Source organism: Sordaria macrospora, chromosome 1 (assembly GCF_033870435.1).
Source record: "Sordaria macrospora chromosome 1, complete sequence".
Lineage (NCBI taxonomy): Eukaryota > Fungi > Ascomycota > Sordariomycetes > Sordariales > Sordariaceae > Sordaria > Sordaria macrospora.
Window position 1 is genome coordinate 4,179,716 of NC_089371.1, and position 17,067 is coordinate 4,196,782.

General features: G+C 53.3%; 5 protein-coding genes across 5 annotated transcripts; 3 read left to right on the forward strand and 2 right to left on the reverse strand.

Moving 5' to 3' along the window:
- Positions 1-584: 584 nt before the first annotated feature.
- SMAC4_02820 (uncharacterized protein) lies at positions 585-2,090 on the reverse strand (the record flags this gene model as incomplete). The annotated part of the gene is made up of 1 exon (XM_066089845.1): positions 585-2,090. The coding sequence occupies one exon, from the start codon at positions 2,088-2,090 to the stop codon at positions 585-587; it is 1,506 nt and encodes a 501-aa protein (XP_065945675.1).
- A 1,260-nt stretch (positions 2,091-3,350) lies between these two features.
- On the forward strand, positions 3,351-5,417 carry SMAC4_02821 (uncharacterized protein). The gene is made up of 2 exons (XM_066089846.1): positions 3,351-3,788; positions 3,845-5,417. Exons 1-2 carry the CDS (start codon positions 3,669-3,671, stop codon positions 5,075-5,077), a joined length of 1,353 nt encoding a protein of 450 aa, XP_065945676.1. The 5' UTR covers positions 3,351-3,668; the 3' UTR covers positions 5,078-5,417.
- A 4,556-nt stretch (positions 5,418-9,973) lies between these two features.
- Positions 9,974-12,833, forward strand: SMAC4_02823 (uncharacterized protein). The gene is made up of 2 exons (XM_066089847.1): positions 9,974-10,617; positions 10,678-12,833. The coding sequence occupies exons 1-2, from the start codon at positions 10,566-10,568 to the stop codon at positions 11,946-11,948; spliced, it is 1,323 nt and encodes a 440-aa protein (XP_065945677.1). The 5' UTR covers positions 9,974-10,565; the 3' UTR covers positions 11,949-12,833.
- A 273-nt stretch (positions 12,834-13,106) lies between these two features.
- Positions 13,107-15,513, reverse strand: SMAC4_02824 (uncharacterized protein). The gene is made up of 3 exons (XM_003348278.3): positions 15,073-15,513; positions 14,422-15,008; positions 13,107-14,359 (listed from the first exon to the last, which is right to left on the reverse strand). Exons 1-3 carry the CDS (start codon positions 15,400-15,402, stop codon positions 14,023-14,025), a joined length of 1,254 nt encoding a protein of 417 aa, XP_003348326.3. The 5' UTR covers positions 15,403-15,513; the 3' UTR covers positions 13,107-14,022.
- Positions 15,514-15,934: 421 nt separating this feature from the next.
- Positions 15,935-16,876, forward strand: SMAC4_02825 (uncharacterized protein). The gene is made up of 2 exons (XM_003348279.2): positions 15,935-16,280; positions 16,368-16,876. Exons 1-2 carry the CDS (start codon positions 16,055-16,057, stop codon positions 16,454-16,456), a joined length of 315 nt encoding a protein of 104 aa, XP_003348327.1. The 5' UTR covers positions 15,935-16,054; the 3' UTR covers positions 16,457-16,876.
- Positions 16,877-17,067: the final 191 nt, after the last annotated feature.

Below are 17,067 nucleotides of genomic sequence, written 5' to 3' on the forward strand. Positions count from 1 at the left end.
GAGAAACAGCCTAGTTCGAGGTGGGGAACGGAAACGTGGGACCGACTGCGGCCGGTTCGTTGGGTCGAAGTCTATGCAACAACGTTTAAAGAACACGGTACAATATGAAAGAAAGATTGAGAGATTTCCGAGCCGGTAGATGATTGTTTCCTTTTTTCCACTTTAACACCCTAGCTGTATCACCGGTACTTACATCAAGATAACGGAATACCGCAGAAGAGCCTCTGCACGGAAAGGGAGGTGAGCTAGTGTGGTTTCCATTCTGGGCGGTAGGCATCCTAGATTGATTTGATATCTTTTCATCTTTCGGGACTTCTCGGACGAACTTGGCAACCTCGAAGGCTCGTAAATATGCAAGTCTTCCCGCCGATCGCTAGCTTGGCAACTAAGGTACTTGGTGACCAAGCGGTAAGGAGGTTAAGCTAGGAAGGCCGGGGTCATATCGACAACTCAGTCCCCCAACTCTTCACAGCCACCGGTACTTGGTGCCAAGGCTCTTCCCGTCCGCACGGGGGGCGTGTGAAATCGATGGCGTTTTCGGGCTCTTGGTAGATAGGTGCCGTAAGTCAACCAAAGACGGCAATTTATTGCATGCCTGGCATCAGGTTGACGGCATCGAGAATCATGCCCTTGCTCAAAATATATTCACGAAGCACGTCAAACTCCTCTCCCTCCTCCTCTCCGTAACGAAGCACTTCCCCGAATCCGAATGAGCAAGCAATCTTGTCATAAGCGGCCCGTTCATCCTCTCGGATCCATCGCTCCCGCAGCGGAATTCCCGGGCCCCAGGTCACCCGCTTCATCTGGTCGTTTGCCGTAGTCATGGCCACGATGCCCATGGTCGCAGTGAAGCCAACGTAGGCCAGCATGCCAAAGAAGGCTACGTTGGTTGCCAAAACAGTCTCCATTGAATCTTGCCATGTACCGTAGTTCTTGGCGAGAGCATAGGCAGCGACAGGAGTGAGTCCCAAGCCCGTCATGGGTATAAGTGCCTTTCTCAACAACTTGTCGCGGGTGTAAGCCTTGGTAGAGTACGTATTTTCGACGATGCCAACAGCAGCATCAAGGTCCTTGGCATCAAGTGCTGCGTCCAGTGCCATCTCAGCAACCTCGGGATCAACCGCGTTCTTTGGCATGTCAGGGTTCCGCTCTTTGTAGGTCAGCTTATGTCCAGAGCTAAGCTTGGGGACAGCCTTGTACGCGTAGAGGCCCAAAACGTGCGGCAGTGTCTTGGGCTTGCCAAGGGAGGCCTGGAGAGCAACATACTCTTTGAGCAGCAGCGGGGTGATGATAACAGGAGGATGCGAGATGATTGCATATGCCGCATCTGAGATCTCGTCAGCGGCATCCTTGCTGAAGCTCAAGTAGGGAGGAGGCTCAAGTCCCTCAGGAGCAGCCGTCGTGCCCCGGGCGTTCCGGCCGTTAGCATCCAGACCAAGCAGATCAAAAGCACTGGTTTGATCGACCTCTGCGCCGACTGCGGGGGAGTGGCTGTCATGAGAAGCAGAGACAGAAGCCGCTAACGGAACGGTTGGTTGGACCAAGGCGCGCAGAGCGGTGAGGGTCATGTGCTCCGTCGGGATGCCCTCCTTGGCCAGAAACTCTTTGGTGACACGGTCAAGATCGGGAGAAGCATGCTGCCCCTGGGCATGGAGGGGTGCGGTCTCGGTGGCTAGCCGCTGCTGGTGTTTCGGTGGTTTCTGCGGGGCCGTGAACTTGGAAGCAGACGCAAAAGACGATGACGATGACGAAGATGATGGGTGATTCTGCGACTGGGATGCCTTGGGACTCTTTTGGTGGGCGGATTGCGACAACTTGGGCACCTGTTTCACCTTTGAGAGGGAGCTAGTGGTGCTCAGCATACGGACAGCAGCGATCGACGCGGCTGAGTGCTCTTGGGTGAGCTTGGCCAGGCGTGTGCCGGCACTCAGTGTCACCAGGGAGCGCTTGGCAAACGGCGCAGACGCCGGTCGAGCATATTGCTGGCGGGAGTAGATAAGGCCGCCGATCGGATGACTCTGAGAGACGGGGACTCTGGCCGTGGTGAGGTTGACCGTGGTGGCCCTGAGGTTGTAGGGACGGAGAAGCATAGCGGTAGTAGATGGACTGAAGGCCTAGACCTTGCAGTGGTATGGATCTCGGGTGGATTTGGTGAAGCAGACACACCGGGATACCGATGGGACTTGTCGAGTCGTGACCCGCTTGACCCCGTGGGGAGAGTTGGAGATATCCACCGCCCTGAGTCACCGACGGAGAGCAGGTGGAGGCAGGAGAACAGGCGTGTGTGCGGTGAGGAGAGGGCCTGGAGAAAGCCTGGGAGATGCGGAGGCTTGGGGGAACAACCACGTAGACGGTAGTATCGGAAAAAGGGGTCAAGAAAAGCGTGGTGATTGGATTTGGGGAAGTGAGGCCGGAGTGTCTGGCTCTCTCTGGTTTGTGCTGCGGTCAAAAGAGAGCTTGAAGAGCTAGACACGCTGGTGCAGATCGGTGCATAGGGTGTTCTTGGCCTCTTAGCCTCTGAAGTGTGCCGCGGCGGCGTTGTGCGCTAGCTTAAAAGAGTACCGTGGATAACGGTTCATCCGGTCTTGGCCTCGGCTGTTATGACTTGTAAGGTAGCGATGCTGACATATGCAACTAAGGGGGAGATACTCATAGCCAGAGCATGTCAAACAGCATGTCCGGGAGATCTGGGAGTGAAAAGCCGATATGGTGTCTTGCACGTCCTCCCGAGCCGTATGCCATGTCTTTACGTAAGATCTTCTCCCACGACGGCTTCTGAAAAGCTTATTTCAAGGGCTCGTCACCTGGGAAGACTCTTTGGCCTTGATCGGAGAGATGTTTGGGTTGAGTGTTGAACCTTTGTTTCAGCCGACAGGTTAGTTCATAGTAAGCGGCTTGTCCCATACCTGCGCTTTTAGCTGGTTGTACGAAGCTGTCAAAGAATCAGTAACAACCTAAGCGGATTGTCCAAGGTATCAAAGACGAAGACAGCAGGAAGCACGGGCAACTTTGTGAGTCTCTTCATACTCCCCTTTAATGGGTTGAGAGGATCGAGTACCATAAACTTGTTGGCCCACGAGTAAGGTAGGGCGAAGACAAAGACAAGTTCCGAGTGAGAGTTTCAAACAATTCGCAGCTTCCACATGGAATCATCAAAGCCAACCAGTGTGGCTGGTGTATGAAGTGGCTGCGCCTCACTGAAGCAAAGTGGAAACTGCCCGCCCCAGGCAAGCTCTCATGCTGCAGGCTTGGCATTCAAGGCACCCCGCTGCCCGTAGCGCACTGACCCACAGGCAACCGCCCAGCGCCCTCGAAAGGAGTGACGCAGCCTGCTTCCACTTCCATTGAGACATGGAGACAATCACTGAACTTAATCGAATCATTCAAGTCCCAAAGGAACACAACAACATTCGCCTACTCTGACACGTGCTTTGACTTATACACAACTTAATCTTGTCTTCAACCACCACCGCACCACACACGATCGCCAGTGCTTAGCGTCAGTACCCCCGTACCGAGCTCGACATCCGCACTGCGAACGTCCCATCAACCGGTAATTTCGGTTCGACCCGCAACTATAAGCAACGAGCTGAGGGTCCAAGTCTCTCACTTCCTGACGCTTCCCATAAATCGACTTTAACTCTCAGATAAACAACACACAATACGTCATGCCACCACCACCACCCCCTCCCCCTCCGCCGCCTCCGGGCATGGGAGGACCTCCGCCGCCGCCGCCCCCTCCCCCCGGAGCACTCCCCGGCCGACCAGCTGCTGGTCTTTCTAATAGGGTGCGCCAAAACAACGCGAATTCACGGCAGAAAGAGACGTACTGACAAACACATAGGGCGCTTTGCTCACAGATATCACCAAGGGAAGAGCGCTGAAGAAAGCAGTAACCAATGATCGATCGGCCCCCATCATCGCCCCAACATCGGGCAGCGGACCAGCACTTCCCGTAGGGGGCGCTCCTCCTATTCCCGGCCTGCCCAAGGCTCCCGGAGGTCTTGCGCCGCCAGTACCCGGAAACCGTGCTCGGAGCAACAGCGATTTGGCCGATCGGAACCAAGGAGGATCGACGGGCATGGAGGCTGCGCCGCAGCTCGGGGGCCTTTTTGCTGGAGGCATGCCAAAGTTACGGAAGACGGGTGGTGGTGTAGATACAGGTGCAAACCGGGATTCATCCTATCTTTCCGACCCGGAGTCGACATCAAGATCAGCCCCGAAGCCACCAACCGTCTCGGCCCCCCGCCCGCCTCCCGGAGCTGCCCCGGCGATCCCTGGACGACCATCAGCTCCTACGTTCCATCCCTCAATGGCCAATCTCAGGAAAACTGCGAATTCGGTATCGTCAAAGCCACCTCCGCCGCCAGTTGGCAAGAAACCACCTCCGCCTCCGGGCTCCCGCAAGCCTTCTGCGGCTATTCACTCCTCGGCGCCTCCTTCAGCTCCACCTCCACCACCCATGTCCGCGCCTCCCCCGCCCTCATTTGGTGCTCCGTCTCTTCCTCCGGCACCACCCCCGCCGCCTCCAACAGCGGCCCCGCGACCACCTCCGGCTCCATCACGCTCGCAGCCGCCTCCTCCACCACCGCCTTCCTCGTCAACCAGCAACCTCTCCCAGAACATTGCTGTTCAAGCCGCCATCCGCGCCGCGAGCAGCGTCTCTTCACCAGCAGCACCCCCTCCGCCACCGCCGCCCAGCGCGCCTCCTCGTTCAGCAGCACCGAGCCCTCCTCATTCCGCTCCCGCGCCTCCTCCACCACCGCCGCCATCTTCGGCCCCAGCTCCTCCTCCGCTTTCCCACTCGCCCTCGACTCGATCAGCACGATCAGGCTCCGTCATCAAGTCCATGCTTGATCCTAGCAACTTCATCCTTACCCCGAACGGTACAGGCGGAAACAAGTCTCCAAGTCCAGTGCATTCCGGTGGCGGCAGTGCGAGGTACATCGTCCAGGACCCAAGGTGGAAGTTTGTGGGTGAGGAGACGTTCCCGAAGCCCAGGGAGTTCATCGGTGGGCCGAGGAAGTATCGCGCGGGCAGAGGAAGCAGTGTGCCGTTGGATTTGAGCGCCTTGTAGGACTGGCAGCTGGAGAAAAAAATGGGACACTTGAAGGTGGGATAAGATGGGGTATGGATTGTTGTTGAGAAATGAAGCGAGTAGTGAGTGGTAATTCGTAGGACGGGAGTTGAAAAAAGGGAGGGATACTAAGGTTGATTTGATCGCAAGGTGATCAATATTCTTTTTATTGCCTGTTTTGCAGCGGCATCGACTTGCGCAGACACTAAGTCTACCACCCAGTTTGCATCCTCTTTTACACCTTTCTTGCATATAGTATAATATATTATACCTGTCAGCCTCATACGGGCGGCAAATAGACTTGGATTATAACTGCATTGATGAACTTGCCCATCCATCACTCCTCCCATAGACGAAACGACTGCCAACCCACAACCACATGACTCCGCAAAATTCTAACCCACACATATCGTGCCCATGACCAGAATGATCCGAGGAGGAACGACTCATTCGCCCGCGCCAACATCTTCCCTACGTAACTGGGCCAGTGACGACGAGCGAATTCCTTGTATCGTGTGTGTTTTTCTCTCGTCTCCTCTTTTCCTCTCTCCTTATCGTTTCACCGGGTGTTCATTCTCCTTCTTCGTTCTCTTTATTTTCTTCATTTTTACGACTTGGAGGAGGAGGAGGAGGAGGAGGAGGAGAAGTCACTTGAGTAGGTAGTTGGAAACCAAAACCAGAACGAAATTCGACGTACCGAATGATATGTCGGTTCAGTTGGTTTGTATAAAACAAGAACTAAAACACTACACCTTCCTCATCTCATCCATACATCGTGGGCCGATACAAGAATGTTCTGTACTCTACATCTACTGGTACATGGGCAATTTTCTTTTTTCTATATACTATCAAATAGTTCCCGCCGTTACGCTATTAAGGTAAGTATAATCTCAAAAGCCAAATACTGCTAACGGGGAAATGACCGAACGTAAAAGTTATGTATGTATGTAGGTATGGGAGGTCGCAGTGGAACGCCAAATTGGCATTAAGGCATTAAGGGGGCCAAAAGCAAAATGATTCATTGTGTTCTTTGCCTGGAATAGTTATTTAGCTAAGGTAAAGGTTCTGAAAAGATCAGATCAGGAGACAGAATGAACGTTAAGCCCAACTAAGCTATCGATATTCCATAGTCCAGTGGGTAGATTGCAAACTACCAAGCCGTACTGGACTGGAGTATATGGGACTGAACAGAACTGAACTAAATTGAACTAGACCAAACAGCATCGAACAAAGCTGAACTCGAAGAACGGATAACATTTGCGCATCAAGAAATAAGCACGTCATATAAAAGCAGAATAAGAACAAAAATTGGGGTTTGGCAGAAGCAAGCATGAATAAAGTTGATAAGGGGGGGGGAGGGGATGATATTGCTGAGAAGAACGGGGAAGTACGTGAAGACGAGAAGAAAGTGAAAACGGAGAAGAGAAAACAGGGACGAACGATGAAACTGGAAAACGGGAAGATGAAGAAACGGGAAGATGAAGAAACGGGAAGATGAAGAAACGGGAAGATGAAGAAACGGGGTATAGCAAATCTGATGTTATTCCTCCTAACGTGGAAATATTCTCCAGTGGAAAGGAAAAAAAAAAAAAAGAAGAAAAGTGAGAAGGGGTACGTGTGTGCGAGGGATGTTCGTGACTTTATCAGGGACAAGTCTTCCAACAACTTTCACAGTTGACCGCGGTCCGAGTGTGAGCTTGCTTGAATGTTGGACTCGAGTGCCTTCGTGGTAGTTGTTGGTGTCAGGCGTGAGATGTATGTGTCTGGAAATTGTTAGCTCATGGTTCTGTTTCTTCAACATCAAGATATATCGAAGAGTATAAGCAGAACGGTGGGGAAGAGAGTGACTCACCAGATCATTTCCTCGCTCTCATCCTCTCCTGACAACTCTGTAGACGCTGTGGAGTCCACGACACCGCTGGTCCCCTGGCTGGGGAAACTGATGGGAGGGTCACTGTCCTGTTGATCAGATGAGGCTTTTGGCTAGAGTGAGAGTGGCTATGGGAGTTTTTTCTTACCTTGGTCTCGTAGAAGGGAGCATCCTCCTCATTGTCTTCTGGATGGTCCTCAGTGGAAGGTGAAGCGGTGGAAGGGGTGTTCTTATGAGGAGTGTCCTCATAGCTCGGGATTGAGTCATCCGGGGTTGTCTGGTTCATGGTGTTTTTTTCTTTCTTGACTTGTTGAAAGCAAGTGATTATCAAGTGTATCAAAAGTGATTGCTCAAGTGTATCAAAGATGGTTCTGAAGGCTGATGCCGACGTGACTAGCCATTTTTCACTTCCTTGTCTAATGCTCATCCTATTTATACTTCAGGATATCCTCATTTTAAGCCTCAAGTACGTATTCTTCCCACCAAACGGGGCTCCAAACCTTGATCATGAGAGCAGTCCATCTCTTTTGCCATAGCACTCGCTTGTAGGTGTGCCAATGCATCACTGCTGTGTTGTTGATTGGCAGTCTTACTATGCTTCGCGACAGCATCTCCGGAGCATCATGATCCTCATGGTGGTTTGAACGGTCACGGCGACCGCTCCGCAGAGCCTCAATCCCATAGACTTCTCGGGGACTTTTCGATGCCCCCGCATTCCGGCCCCCTTTCTTCTCCTCATCTCTGCATGTACGCAAAGTCTCAGTGGGTATCGGGAGGGTGTCCGCATTCTTGGTCCTGCCCGCACCATGCGACGGTATGGTGTCAGTCGCCCGGCACGCGTTCCTACCTAAAGCTGGGATCGTCACTCCGCACCCTAAGAGCGAATAGAAGACCAGTCAGTCTTTTGATTCCCGAACGCTATGTCGTGCACGTTCGTCCTGCATAAAATCCACCATCTTTTAGAGGGTCCCTGAGAGCGCAGAGCCGCAATGGTCGACGTGGCAAGAAACGAAAGGATGATATGAAACAACCAAGCGGTGGTTTAGGATTCGTGGAAGTGCGAGTGTCGTCTTGCGAACGAGGAAGTTATGTGTGTGGAGATGGGGATTTAGAACTTGATATACGGCAACCCCGATACGGTCTGAGCGTCCATCAGAGCCCTGCTCAACGTGCTCACTTTTTAATGTCCGAAATGACTAACCAAGTCCATGGGTTTAACGGGCAGTCCAACGTCAGGGTAACACTGTTAGCCTCGCCCTTTCTGCAGAATAACACCAGTTCCGCTTGGAATCGTGTATGGTTCGAAGCACCTTGTGAACTAGAAGATGTCGTTTCTGGTGTTCGTCTGATCAATAACCCAAGCCTTCCAAATGCTACTACTCGAAGCACCGAAATGCCTTCATCAAAGGGTGCGGGCAAAACGGACAGTTAAAAGCAACCTCTGGTCTCTGGTGTCCTGGGAAGTGTCCATTATTAATCTTGGCGATAACTGCCGAAAGGGAAATGGTCGACGATAGTTACCGGTTCTGAAGCCCTCTCGTACCACCTCCAATGCGATGAACGTGCTGACATACCTGAAGCTGGTCGTGACCCAGCCTTTCCTGATCTCCCTTCTCGTCGCCGCTATTCGGGTCATTGCAGGCTTAAGAAGTGAAAACAGGACCTTCCATTCAGAGTAGAAGATGAGAGAGGGCTGCCACGTCACAGCCGGCATGAAGGACGTGCCGTTGGCAGCTTCAACGAAGTCAAGTAGGTGGCAGTTAGTTACACGGCTGCATAGAGCGTGGGGTAAGCTTGGTTCTCGTAACTAAACGGATATAGGAGGTTGGAGTTGTTGTGTATATGGTTGGAGTGTGGACTCCTGTATGGCATCGAAAGGGGGTGACCGGACACGGCTGAAGATGTGGATGACACGTCAAGAGACGAATGAGTGGTGGACGAAGGCGAATTATGATCGGGTTGTCATGTGGCAGCCAGGTAGGAACCGAACCGAACTACGGACCGCACGGAAGACGGGAGAACGGCTCGAGAGCGGGTCCTTGGGTCAATGAACCAGTGTCTCGCATTCGCTTGAAACGGTTGCACCGGCATTGGAGCTGAACGATTGTGCTTCCTGTTCATCTAGTAAGAGGATCCTGCGGAAGCAGCGCCGTGAGTTGGATAGAATGGAAGGCTGAGTTTGGGGAGAGGAGGGAAAAAAGCATGGAAATGAGATTGTATGGGATGGCAGATACCAAAGCAGCCGCCCAAGCTGAGAATGGATTACCTCGTTTTGAGCGGGCCTACGTTGGGTGTTGTTACATAGAAGTAGTAAGAAGAGGCCCATATAGCCAGCGGTCAGTGACCGAGAGTGGAATGGAAGTGTGAAGTTTGAACCGAAGAGTTTTCAAAGAGAGCAATCTGTACTATTCGACCGTGGCTGTCAAGATCCGCAACATATGAAGACAACGGAAAGTTGAAAGATATTTAACAGAACAGATCTGCTCGCGCGAGCACCTCCAATTCATTCTGTTGCGTTGCAGTTAACATTCCCAACCAGGCAGTTCGTGTATGAGATGAACTGCTGTTGATCAAACTTGCCTAATGGGACTTCGATAGGACGCACGGTGAGATCGGCTCGACAAGGGGGGAAGGGGGAATACTCACGTCAATGCAAATCTTCAATTCAGACAGGTTTTTTGCATCCCTGTTCAACCTCTTGAGGAGTTGAAGTGTGTTGGCTGGATGCAGTGACGTCTGAGAGGGAGGAAGTTGAGGGCCTTATCATTTATCTTGATAAGCCTAAAGGCAGGCTCGACGGGATAAGTAGCACGTCATTGGGGGTGACTTGACTTTAGCGCAGTGTCGAAGGGCATGCGACCATCCCCGGATCAGCACCCACGGCCAATCAGAATACAGGAACGGTATCCAGTCGCAACACTTCTCCAGATGGGAGGATGGATCACGCTTTCCTCCGCTAGAACATCCATGCCTCCAGCGCCCACCAGACCACAGTCCAGGCTGCCCAGGTGCCCATCTGAGCCATCCCCCAAGGTGCCCGCTCGCTCAGACCACCTCACCTGGCACGGCAGGCTTCCCCCCATTCCCCCATTCACACCCAGACCAAACACACCTTTCCCTGTTCGCACGCATCCCCAAGGCTTCGCGTGCACAAAGAACACCTCAACAAAGCCTCCGTTACCCAACAGCCGATACCGTCCCACGGCCAGTTGAGTCCCTGACTGTCTGGCTCCAAGATTCATTCTTTTGTATGCCTCTCTTTGCTTGACTTTTAGATGCAAATCCAGATAATACGTAACTGTTCACGAGGTCCTTTCCGCCGTCCGCTTTGATACCACCCTCCGTACGTGCTCCGTGACCGGGCTTCTCTCTCCTTTCCAGATTGACAACATCCTTCCTCGTCGTCTTTTTTTTTCAACGAAACCGCGTTCATTCCTGTACTTACCCGCGTCTGGAGGCGGGAGTCGTTGGTTCCCTGGACATACCTACTTCGGGGACTGTGGTTTGATCAAGTTCACCTTGTCGGTGAGCACTGCCCGAGTGGACTTTGCCTTGTTCACGTTAAACGGTACTACCAACCTGAACCTCGTCTACGTGTCCTGCCTCCGGAGTTCTGCTATGGCTTCCCCAGATCCTCAACAACGCCCAGTGGATGGCCGCCGTAACGATGGTGAGTTGACTTCCAACATCTCCGACAACTTACCGCAACACGCGCTCACATCACCACTAGATTCCTGGGTCGAGATCGCGTCGCAACCATCGTCATCCTCGCTGTCGTCGATAGCGGATGATATAGTAACTACAGGCCTCCGAGTGGGCAATAACTCGTACCCTCGAAGACGGAGACGCTCCCAACAGCAAGCACCGATGCCTGCTTCCTTCATCGTCAGCCAACCGAATCCCCCTGCCGGGACGAGCAGTCAGGATGAATATGATGAGTCCGAGAGCGAGGAGGACAGAGTCATGACCAGTTCGACAGAAGGGATTCATCCGGCAGCCAGTTTGCCCCGTCAACAGACTGCCTTCCGAGGCGGTCTACCGGTGGGCTCGGAGGACGACTCGGATGATGATGAGAATGCGACTGCTCTCGGTCGCCCGACCGACACGGCCCAGGGGCCCTTCAGGCCGCAGCCGAACGCCTTTTCTCACCCACCATCTTACATGATGCACCGCCACCATTCCGCCAGTCCATCTCACCCATACCATCCCACCCAATCCCGGCCATCTCTGCCGACCCGTTCGCAGACGCGATCGCATCGCGCATCGCACAACTTCATGTCTCCAGCTCTGCAAGCCGACAACGACGCCGCGCTTCGTGCTTCCCTCACCACCCTCTTGTCATGCGCTGCCGCTGCCCGTGGCCTTCCCAAGCGGGAAGAGGCAAGCCCGGGTCCTGCTGGCGCCGGCATAATGCCTAGTTCCCAGCCCATGGAGTTCCGCCTTGTGCCAGAGTCTGAACTTATGGTCGAAGGCCCTTCCGGAGTAGGACTGCCGCTCAACCAGACCAAGACACGACAACCAGCCAGGACCGCTTCCAATTCCAGCGCGCCAAGCGCTCCGAGATCTGCCAGTTCTGGCCGTGAACAACAGCAGCAGCAACAGCAAGATCTTGCCACAGCACAAAGAAGCAAGCGAGGAACCAACACCGCTCAAAGACCAGTGCGCACCACGAAGAAGAGGAGGACAAGCTCACCCTGTCCGGCGGGAGTTGCATCGGATAACGATGCTGCCTCCCCCTTCTTCCTAAGTCCAACCATGTTGACGTGGGTAGTGAGTGCCGGCGTGGTAGTTCTCGTTTCAGTCGTGGGCTTCGGCGCCGGCTACGTCATTGGGCGTGAAGTCGGCCGGCAAGAGAGCTGCGGCGCTCTGAGCTTGGCCTCCGCGGGATCAGCCGCGTCAAACGCCTCTTCGAGCTGCGGCCAGGAGTTTGTGCGGTCTACGACGAGCGGAACGTTGAAGAGGTTTAGATGGGGGTCGGTTGGGAAGAGTGTCGTTGCTTGAACCTCTCGACGCAACTGAGAATGAATAAATGAATGAAACCCGCACCGTATCGGCTACACAGAACGCAGGGGGGCTCTACCTACATAGCGTACCTTGCTTAGTGTGGTACGTGAGAAGGCGCCGGGGACGCGTTACGACTTGATGATGGCTTGTCTATCGATTGAAATCGAAGCCAGATGAAAAAGGAGGGCAAACAGAACTCCTGGCCAGCCACTTAACTGACATGCATGCCATGAAACGGCACAAGCTTCATGAATATCAATCATCCACTGAAGCACTAACGGTAACAGAAGTGGCTGCTACCAACTACGGTTTCGACGGGAATTAAAACCGCCATATATATTCGATCAGCAGTACACAACCCACCAGATGGGACTTCCGATGGAGGATCTCGGAAGGCATACCTGGCAAAACAGGGACGCACACCACGGGACACATACACACATCATTTACCTTCTTAATCTGCCATCTTTTTCTTCGCGTTTTCTCTTCTTTCAACTCTTCTTTTTTTCAGGATTCGGTTTTTGGTTAGCCGGCTTGGCTCTCTCTGGCTTCAGGTCAAGGTCATGGATAGTACTCTTCCTCCAAGGGAGACACACACCCCTCATTTTCGGTACCATGCCTTGTTTGTATCTTCGTTTGGGATAAGGGGAGTTTTGGTTGCTTTGGTTTTGACTTTAGCTAGCTAGCTCACGTTGTGATAGGATACTTGGTTGGAGAAGAATCGAGGTTCATGAAGTTCAACTTGAGATCTACTTTTGTAACATTTTAGCAGCAATCTATCGTAACCGAGCTGTGATCTTTCAAGCATGTTGTTTTCCTACACTACACACTCCCTCCGCTCCACGCACCACCTATCTACCGTAACTCAACGCCCTAGAGCTAGACCACTTGCCAGTGGAAATATGCTTTAAGTCCAAGAACGTGTTTTCTTGCGACTACCGTTGTTCCCCGAACAACCTACACTGAGTCCGATATAATTGTGCTCATCTGAACTTGAGAACTACCTCAGTGAAAGCCCCAGGGAGCGAAAACTTCGAATCTGATTAGATTCAAAAACCAGGCTTCACAAGTATCACACCACCAGGGAAACATCAAGTCACATCAAGGGAACACCAAAGTTTTTAACTGAATAGTACTTCTTTCTTGCTACTTCTAGTCCCGTTTGGAGAACTTGGGTATATGAAACAGGGGGAAGAGTATCAGATTACTTACCGGGCAAAACGTCTCATTATAAGAAAGGATCACCCGTGTTCTGTACCGTTACGCCGTCGTCGATGTCGATGATGTATCGTAAAAAAGAGAAAAAGGCGCAAACAAAATGCTAATATGAGGAAAAAAAGAAAAGGACCCGAAACCCATTTTAAGTGCCTGCCCCCCCAGGTGACCCCGTGATTGTACCGGAAAATCCCAACAGAAAAACCAACTTTTGGATAGCCCTCTTTAGAAACCCCTCAGGAAGAAGCAATGACAAATGTGACGGAAAAGAAGAACAGGAAACGACGATGAACCATATGACCCCCGAAAACACAGACTGGGTAAGGCTGTAAATGTGTAAACACATGTTTGTAGCATGTGCTGCCAAGTACAGGTCCTCGCCTTTTTGCTTCCCGTTCTTCCCCGTTTTGTCAGCTAAAGCCCACAAGAGCCCACGAGCCCACAGAGTAACTTGGAACCCATCAATGATTCTGGTATGTGCAGCATCGAATCCAAAGTGCCAGACGACCGCGAAAGGGTCATGGAACCAGCCAACCAACCAACAAGCCCACCGGCAGAGGTCTCTGAGAAGACAAAGACGTGCCATGTACGAACGAGCTGTCAAAGAGCTACCAGCTCACCACCATCTTCAAGCCCTCAGGTATCGAATCTCACTATCCCTGTGCCATGCAGCAACAGAGAAGCAGTTTATCTCTCAAAAAGCCCACGATCTCTCTCCACGGAGGAGGAAAGACGCTGTAAGATTTCAAAAGCCGACAACCCACTAAGCCCTCCAGTGCGAATCTGTGTTTCAATGCCCTCAGGTCATGGTATCACATTCCCCAATGTGTGCGGGAATCCCAAGCACTTGACCACTTTAAAAGGTGGTCTTCTTGCCCTGGAAGCCACCGCCACCGCGGCTGCCACCGAAACCACCACGTCCGCCACCGCGGCCACCACCACGGCCACCACGGTCACCGAAACCGCCACGGCCACCACCACGGCCACCGAAGCCACCACGGCCACCGCCACGGCCACCACCGCGGCCGCCACCGAAGCCGCCGCCGCCACCGTTGTTGTCACGGGGCTTAGCGTAGTCGAGACGGACGGGACGACCCTGGAGGTCGGAGCCGTTCAGCTGGTCGAAAGCGTTCTTGGCATCCTCAATGGAGTTGAAGGTGACATAAGCGAAGCCCTTAGGACGGCCGGACTCCCTAGAAGACAGTTAGAACTCTGGTTGTGAAGGATACAGGAAAATGTATAAAGGGATACGTACTGGTCGGTAGGGATACGGAGGCTGGCAACGGAGGCAACAGAGTTGAAGAAATCGGAGACGGCAGACTCGTCAGCGGTGAAGGGCATGTTGCCGACGAAGAGGGTGTCGGACTCGGGGCTGATGGTATCGCCGTGCTTGGCAGCGCGGTCGGCGGCCTTGGCCTGGGGCTTGTTGCCGGCATCCTTGGAGGCGAAGTCGAGACGCATCTCACGGCCCTCGAGGAGACCACCGGACTTGGCATCATAAGCCTTCTGGGCCTGGTCGTTGTTCTCGAAGTCGACGTAGCCGAAACCGCGCGAGCGGCCGGACTCACGGTCAGTGACGACGCGGGCAGACTTGGCACCCTCGCACTCCTCGAACTCAGCGAAGAGGATGGCATCATCGATGCCCCAGCCGAGGTTACCAACCCAGAGGGTGGACTTGTCATCAGCGACCTCCTCGGTCTTGGCCTTCTTGGGAGCCTCCTCCTCCTCGGAGTCCTCCTCAGCCTTGCGCTTCTTGGAAGGCTCCTCAACCTCAGACTTCTCCTCGGACTCGGAAGAGTCAGAGTCGGAGCCATCAGAGTCGTCAGAATCCTCAGAGTCGGACTAATAACACATGTAGGTTAGCATATGGATAACAACAATAGGAATGTTTAAAAGTTGTACTCACGCTGGCCTTCTTCTCCTCCTTAGCAGCGGCGGGCTTCTCCTCCTCCTCGGAATCGGAGTCGTCAGAGTCAGAGTCGGAAGACTCAGCCTTCTTGGTCTCCTTGGCGGCAGGAGCGTCGGTCATCTCCTCGTCGGAAGACTCCTCAGCGGAGGACTCATCGCTAGACTCCTCCTCGGATTCAGAGTCGGACTCCTCCTCAGAGGAAGAGGACTCCTCCTTCTTGGACTTCTTGGAGGGCTTCTCAGCCTTGGTGGCCTTGACGGGCTTGGCGGCCTTAACGGGCTCGGCCTTGGTGACCTTGGTGGCCTTGACGGAATCCTTCTTGCCCATGATAGCGGTTGTTGTGTGAAGAGATGTGATGAAGTGATGAAATCCGCTAATGGGTATTGGAAGAGAAGGATGGAAGAAGATGATGAGTGAGAGAAAGGATGCGTTTGAGGAAAAGAAAGATCCGTGGGAAGGCTGCAGTTTATATGGGGGAGCAGAGGGTGGCGGGTACCGTAAAAAACTTCTGGCTGATCAACCCTTCTGGCAGAAAAAAATCGTTATCACGTTTGATAGGGGACTTTTTAGTGGGGTAAGGGACCTGGGGCAGTGGTGAAGGGTGGAGGTTACGCGAAGGCGGTGGCCGCGGTGGTGGGTGTTGTGAAAATTCCCATGCCTGCCATGGCCCACAACCCCCAGTCAATTGCAACTTCGCTGCATGGTGCAAGAGACGAACCCATGTTTGGGCTAGCGCGTCCCTGCCTGCCTGGTTTCCCAGGTGTTCACCCCATACCATCAAAGCTCGGACCGCCCTACGACCGGGGCACGGCTTGCAGCTGCTTGGAGATGGATGCGCCGTGTTGGTTGCAACGGCATCATCGACGAGTACGAAGCGTTTGGGTACTTACGATAAGCTGCGTCCGCCTTTCTCTACAAGCTCAATTGACGACAACCGTGCTCTCGGCCCTCTCCTGCGAGTCGTCCATATCCAGCAGCAATGCCTACTCCCGAATCGGCGGCCTTCCTGGCCAAGAAGCCCACCGTCCCGCCCACGTTCGACGGCGTCGACTACAATGATACGAAGCGCCTGAAGCAGGCCCAGGATGCCATCATCCGCGAGCAATGGGTCCGAGTTATGATGGGTCGTCTGGTGCGGGAGGAGCTGTCCAAGTGCTACTACAGGGAGGGCGTGAACCATCTGGAGAAGTGCGGACATCTGAGAGGTGGGTTACAGAGTGCTTCGCATCCTCCATTCTCAAAGAACCATTCAGCCGCGAAGGCCTCTTTCTGACTTTGTTATTCTGGCTCAGAACGGTACCTCCAGCTTCTCTCCGAAAACCGTGTTCAGGGTTATCTCTTCGAGCAGCAGAACCATTTCGCGAACCTGCCAAAGCAATGATTTCCCCCCCCACCACCACCAGTATTCTGAGAACGGGAAGCGGAGCGGAGGGTACAAACTGGAGTCTGATTTTGGGGCTGGAATGATAATGGGCAGCGAGAGGAGAGAGTTTGCAGGGCAGTGCGCTCGAGAAAGAAGTCGGAGAGCGAGCGAGTCAGTCATGGTGCCGAACCGAGAAGGGGGCCCCATAACATCGCGGACCACCCTTTCAGACATCCGGCCTCAGCAACCCAACCCCCAGATCAGTCAGTGCTCGGGCCCTCTTATGAGACTACGAGCTGCAGGGCGTGTAAATATTCACACTACAACAGAAACTCGGCAACAACAGAACAGGCACGGGAGGACTAGAGGAATAACAGAACTCAATTTGTCCTCCATGTTTTTTTTTAGAGACATATATGTTGTCTGAACAGCTTCGCAGGTCTGGACCATACATAAAGTGCTTGTGACAGCTGTGGCCTGAACCCCGGCCTGCTGCAGCGCGGTTCCTGTCCCAATATCAAAACTGCCCAAGTGGTGTTTTTCACCCGCCGTAGAAATTTTTAGCTTCCGTCCCACCCCTCCAATTCGTTGCGCGCATCCCGCCCGTGTCCGTCCTCCCCCAGGCCGAG